The sequence below is a fragment of the Dermacentor albipictus genome, chromosome 9, assembly GCF_038994185.2.
Source record: "Dermacentor albipictus isolate Rhodes 1998 colony chromosome 9, USDA_Dalb.pri_finalv2, whole genome shotgun sequence".
Taxonomy (NCBI): domain Eukaryota; kingdom Metazoa; phylum Arthropoda; class Arachnida; order Ixodida; family Ixodidae; genus Dermacentor; species Dermacentor albipictus.
Genome location: NC_091829.1, coordinates 60,258,355 through 60,264,688, shown reverse-complemented (window position 1 = coordinate 60,264,688; position 6,334 = coordinate 60,258,355). Strand labels below are relative to the sequence as shown.

The following is a 6,334-nucleotide window of genomic DNA, read 5'->3' as shown; positions in this document are numbered from 1 at the left end:
CTCAGTTGCTGGTTGTTTTGTTGAATTTTACAGTGTTCAGGTGAAAATGGCCGCATTCCAAAGTGGGAGGGCAGGAGGGGGACAAATGGCACAGTTTGCCCCTCAACTTCTGACAGTGGGGGCAAAGGACCTCACCGCCCCCCCCCCACACATACACCGTAAGTATGCCTATGGCTGTGTGTGGCTCAAGAGTGCAGCCATATGGCGCAACTGAGTGCCTCGAACTTCCGCCATTACCCAATTTGGCAACATGTTAGAATTCGACGATATCTACAATGGCCTCCCAGGGCAGCACTTTTGTAGTGATGCCATTCCACTCGATTCCGTTCAGTGGAGATACCAAGTGTCTCTCTGTGTGTGCCTGTGGGGGGGGGGGGGGATGCACCGACGGAGAATAATTAGATCCTCCCCCTCTTTTCTTTTTTTCAGGAGGACAAACCAGAAAAGAACGTTTTCTTTTGGATCATGTCACCCTACGGACGCAAGGAGCAGCCATAGATTAGCACGGAGGGCACAGATTAGCGTGCGATCAGCCCGGTTACTGTTGCTCAACGCTACGCTGTCTCGTCCCTCGGCCAAACGTTCTAAGAAACCGAGGAGGAATTGCCTGCGCGTAGCAGCATACCGTTGTGGTCGAACACAAGACCCAACTTTCCCGCATCGGGGTGGCCCTTAACTATAACTAGCGAGGGGAATAACCGGTAAAAATTGCGCGCGCACAATAAGATGTGGTCCGACAAAAGCGTTTTACCAGGCGCCCCATCACGAGACAGCGTGTCGACGGAACTCTGTCGAGCGAATATTTTGGGGCATTGTTACCCATCGAACCGTCGTCGCTACATATATGGCTATCTAAGTCAGTAAGTTAGGCGGAAAGTTAGGTGGGCGGATGAGATTAAGAAGTTTGCAGGCACGGCATGGCCGCAATTAGTACATGACCGGGGTTGTTGGAGAAGTATGGCAGAGGCCTTTGCCGTGCAGTGGGCGTAACCAGGCTGATCATGATGATTATGATGATGATGAAGTCAGTAATACTGAACACATTCAAGTGCAAGGACGAAGCTGAATGAAAACACATGTACGGCACAAATCGTAATTGTTTCGATAAATGTGCAAGTTTATTTCGCATATCTTACGCGAATCGTTTGAATGCCGATTCAAGGTCGTCAACATGTACTTAACAGGGTTCAAGTTTCGAGATGCGGTTGTCTGGTTCCCAAATGTAAAAAAAAAGAGCGTCATCAATCTTGTGAAGCCATAGCTTTCCTGTCACGACTTGAGAAAGCAAAAGGATTTTCAGACAGCCTAGTTGGTCCCTGTGTGACGAGATGTAAGGGTGCAAGAATTTTAGCATACATCGTTTTTTTTTTTTTTAGAGCGCGGCTCTTAGGCGGCCATTGCTTGATTGAGCGTCGACGTCCGTCGGCGTAACCGCGGGAACGCGCTCGTGCCACTGTCCGCGCGTTCTTCTTCGTCGTCTCCCACAGCTGGCTCCAATGCGCCGCTCATTATGCTAGCGTTCCCATACTGCTCCTCCCTCTGCGAAGACACTGACGGCAATGGCCCACCGCCTGTCGGGGTGGCTATTCGGTCTCAAATTATTTGTTTCATAATTAATTACTTAATTATTAATTACTGCCCTCCACCTTGCGGGTTTCCGCAGAACTATTACGTCAAACACCTGCCTTTGCTTCCAGTTGTTGACAGATTCGACTTCGCCCTGCCATCTCCTAGCTGCCTGGTTAGCTCAGATGCTAGAACGGCTGCCCCGGAAAGGCGGTGGCCCCGGGTTCGAGTCCCGGACCAGCACGAAATTTTCGTCAACTGCTAGGCTTTTCTTTCGAGGAAGCCGTATGGGTTTCCTTTGTAGCAACTGCTACAAACGGGTGGATGTCTGATTATGCCTTTAGTATTTGCTTCAATATATCCCGAAATGAACACACGTATTCAGCTGCGCTCAAATTTTGCATTAGGGAGTATCGTAATCTTCGGACGTGTTTTTCCCCCCACCGTCACCACTAGGGAGAAAGCGCGAGTACGAACGTTTTCCGTGAATTGCTCTGCAAATTTCACATGGTCAAACTTGCCGCACACCCCTAACCTGGCCACCGCAAGGTAACTCGAGGCTGCCGTTCAATAACCTTCACCACCCTATAACACTAGCGCAGTATAGGGGGATGGAGGGCAGATATGGTAAAGGCAAAGCTGTTGAATTGTAACAGTGCTTCTGTCTGCTAGGCCGTTGTAAATTGTGATTTGGCTGGAGAAGCAAATTTTTCGGTAATATGCACATCAACATTATTGCGTATTGAGTGCGGTACAAATTGAAGCCTGTCGTCATCTTATTCCGGGTTGACAACTGCAGCGAAAAAAAACTTTATAAAGAAAGAAACAGACAAGCTCGAGAAGGATAGCGGCACGGATTTGCGCTTCCCCGTGTCACACAACCTCGTCTGCGCGTGTTTTTTTTTTTGCGCATTGTCGTTTTACGAAGCATTACGCACCAACTATAGCACAACGACGAGTTTTGTTAAGCCACAAAAGCTATTTTCGCTCTGCGAATGACGAATCCTTTACTTTTGAAGCCCTAATATTTCAATCTCTCTCGACCTAATCTTTTTTCCTCTTTAGTTTTGCAGCCAAGTTGACTGTGCGTAGCTTGCGCCTGTGGGGGACGCACTTACAAAAAATGTGAGATTGGTGCAGTTCTTCGCAGGGCCTGGGCACCTGAGATGTGAGTGGACGCCGAGATACGAATGTTGATTAACTACTTCTAACAAAACTAATTTTGAAAGCACTGCTTTTATTTGTTCGCCATCCACACGTTCCGCCAAACAGCAGAAAAATGCTTGGTGAGGGAAGCTAGCATTCATAAAAAAAAAAAATGTTCGAAGCCCGGTGTTGCCGAGGACGATGTATACGACGCAGAATGTTCTTCAGCGCTAGTGCTGTGTGAAAATTCGAGTTCATTTAGCGTTGCTGTAAAATAACGCAATGTATTCCGTGAGCTGGAAGTGCTGAAAAAAAAGTATTCACTGCAGTAAGTCTCAGGACATCCAGTTTACTTCCTTGTGCCCAGGCGCCACCAGTTTGACGCAGCAGGCAGTCCAGAGTTTTCTTGCCTTGACTGTGAGACAGTGAGGCTGACAGCCCAGCTGAAGGTGTTTTTATGCGACAATAGGTGAAACATTCATTTTGTGCTGACGCTCGCGAGGCCCGGCGGACGCCAACTGTCGGCTCACACGTCTGTCGAGGCAGCAGGGATGATGGCGGAAGGTGGTCGAGCTGCAAAGTACAAGGGAGAAAAATGAGCGGCATTTCTCACGATGCGAGTCCTAAAAAAAAGGATTACCACTGTTTGTGAAATGGTACTACGCAATCAAAGCTATAGGCTGCACCGCAAGTCATGATAAGATCGGAAACGCGTTAGAAAACATTTCAAAGATATTGCCTGAAGAAAAGGCAAAGGAAAATCACGTGCTTAGAAGACTAATATTCGCGGCCAAATTGGAGCAAGGTCGTTACTGTAATAAAAGCGGTTGGTACTCATTGTCCGAACCGAGCATTTTCCATTTTGCCTTCCTTAACTCTGTGAAAATGCCTCACGATGACTGTAAGCGGCTCGCTTTGCCTTCGGCAGCGGTTTCCAAACTCCCTCGCTTGCAGCTTTCCGAATTTAGAGAAATCGCTCTCTCATGAGCGCAAGTTGACGACCAATTCATGACTCATAGCTTACGGCCATTTCATATATCTCTTAGTACGACGTCCTCGTATCGTATCTATGCATCTTAGCTGGCGCAGCGCTGTAGCTTCGCATCTACGGCCCGTGTGACGTGACCGATATGTGTATCGCACATGACACATGGTGGTGAGGGTACACACCCTCTCCCACTTAATGTATATATACACGGCGGTTGAATAAACGGGGACGCTTTGCGCTCCCCTTGGTTGGAGCCTCTGGTCATGTCTCGACTGCGGCACCGCACGATACTGTCATCTCAAGTCTGTTATGTAGCGTACACCTTCTCTAATCTCCACTGCGTTAATTTTATCAGTTTGTGTTGTACATGAGGGAACTACGTACTTAACTAACAAAACTATCGTTTTGTCCTGTTCACGAGATATTTTTTTTTTCTCATTATGCTCGCTGCGCAATCAAATATTGTTTTCAACTGACTACCAAACGCTAGAGTGCCGTGCGTCTCCTTGTACACCGGGGAACCTTCCTTATGCCCATCATATAGGCCGTGCGGACAGCCCGAACTGTGAGCGATGTCAGGTGTGTCAAACTCTGCGACAATCATGTCAACTTGACCAGAGCTGAGGCGAAGTGCAAAGGGTGACACGCGCATTGAGCTGTGTGTCTCGCACACCGCCATCTGTGTGCCGCCCTGCGTATTGAGCCTGAGCGCTGGTCTTCCAGAATTTGAACTTTGCCTGACCAAGCGGCCCAGGTTTCTACGCCATAGCGAAACGTGCAACATCGTTTTTGCGACTGCCGTGTCAGAGCGGAACACGCTGGCGGAAATTGGAAGGCAAACATCGTCGGAAATTGCAATCTTGGCCGCTACGTGTGGCCACAGGGCGTCAACGTCTCCTGCAATGGCTGGTATACGGGATACTCGATGAACACAGGGCTAGACTAAGTAAATTACTGTGTCACATGGTCAGTGTGTACAGTGTGGTAATTTTTAGGCTTTACACAATTAAAGAAATATGATCGCCCGTTGCAGATAGCCTAATTCTAGTCCTCGAGCTGGGTTATTCAGAGAGGCTGACATCGCTTAGACGAGAAATAAATCGAAATTAGCTAATTACCTTTTTAATAACCTTCCCTGCTGTCCTCGGCGTCAATTTTTTATTATTCTTGTTTTTCTTCTTTTTTCCCTATTTTCCCGGCGCAATGCAGCGGGCCACACCGCACTCTCTCAGACCAACTTTTTTGCATTTACTCTAATAAATTATCCTCTCTGTCTCTCCCTCCCTCTCATTTTAGCACCCTTTCCCCTCACTTCCGTTTCTTTCCCTCTTCCTCCAATGTGCAGGGTAGCCAAACGGTGTCAGCCTCGTCAATTTTTCTGTCTTTTTCGCATAAGTTCTGTCATTTCCGGCTCTTGCTTTGCGCGGAGTGCTGCTGAAACAGTGTACGAAAGTGCAGAGATATAACTGTGAGGCACCTGCGCGTTTAGCGTTGCTTCGATTGTTCGTGAAAAACCAATCGAATGGAATTCAGTTTACGCGCACGGTGCAGAACTTACTTTCACAGTTCCCCTCGTACATGGTAATGTCGTCCAAAGCGAAGCCTCCGTCCGTGGCCTCCCCTTCGAAGTGTATCTGAAACAACGTAAAACGGCGCCCTGTGAATGTATTTTGCTGACCACGCGCAACAAAAGTAACTAAGTGACAGGCTAGAAAAAGGCTAATATAGATTCAATAAGACACGGCTGCGTGCCATTATTCGACATGGTGTTCGAAATTTATTCAAGACGCTTAGAAATGTCGAGAAGATTCTAATATATTGTTCAACATGGTGCCAACAAAGAGCCCCACCTAACCGTTTCCCTTCTCCTTAAACCCATGTCGAAAAAGTACCTCACTGACAGCACCCTTGCAACAACTACGACAAGACATTTATGTGTAAGCTGAAACCAGAAGTCGAAGTTAGCTTTTGACTATAAGACCCATCTAAACAATTTTGATAGTCTTGTAGAGAATAATGTACCGATGACGTCGATTGACGCTAATACTACTAAACTTGAAATGTGTAGGGGCTTGCGAGCCTGCGTAATTAGTCTTGAGAATTCTTTTATCAAAGGAAAATGCCTGCAATTAGGCAAATATGTTGAAATACGTGACGTTTCACTGATGTAACGATGGTGCGGTTTGTGCTTCAAGTAAGAAAAAATGTGTGGGAAACCACAATGCTCTTCATGTTCTACGCTAATATGCAGCCTTTTCCCGCCAAATAAATGGAAATCGATTGACAAAAATACATTCCCATGTGCTTAGTAATAAGGTTGCTTTTAAGGGTTGCTCCTATTTTAATACATGAAAACGTCGAAATCATTCTGTTGGGTATGTACTGCAGTCATATTCACTTTGTTTGTTGCACCTAAAAGAAAAAAGACGTATATAAATGCACTTCCCAGAAGTTGATGTTTGATATAGCTCATTTTTCTATCCGAAAGATGCCCAAAATCAGAAGAAAAAAAATTAAGGCATGAAGTTTGAAGCTCCGAAACTCGCCTGTAAGAAATGATATCAGTATTCTGTGGAGTAACTCAGGGGAAGCATTCGAATATATTGGTAGCCCTAAAGTGCATGGAATTCACAC

The 6,334-nt window shown here is 46.6% G+C and overlaps 1 protein-coding gene across 1 annotated transcript in view; it reads right to left on the bottom strand.

Moving 5' to 3' along the window:
- Nucleotides 1-2,786: 2,786 nt before the first annotated feature.
- LOC135919791 (MAM and LDL-receptor class A domain-containing protein 1-like) overlaps nt 2,787-6,334 on the bottom strand; it is a 54,855-nt gene continuing 51,307 nt past the window's right edge. The window contains exons 18-19 of the mRNA XM_065453720.2: nt 5,259-5,334; nt 2,787-3,285 (exon numbers count right to left, since the gene is read on the bottom strand). Of these exons, the coding sequence (XP_065309792.2) occupies nt 3,239-3,285; nt 5,259-5,334 (123 nt within the window). The 3' untranslated portion in view covers nt 2,787-3,238. The remainder of the gene's footprint in view (nt 3,286-5,258; nt 5,335-6,334) is intronic.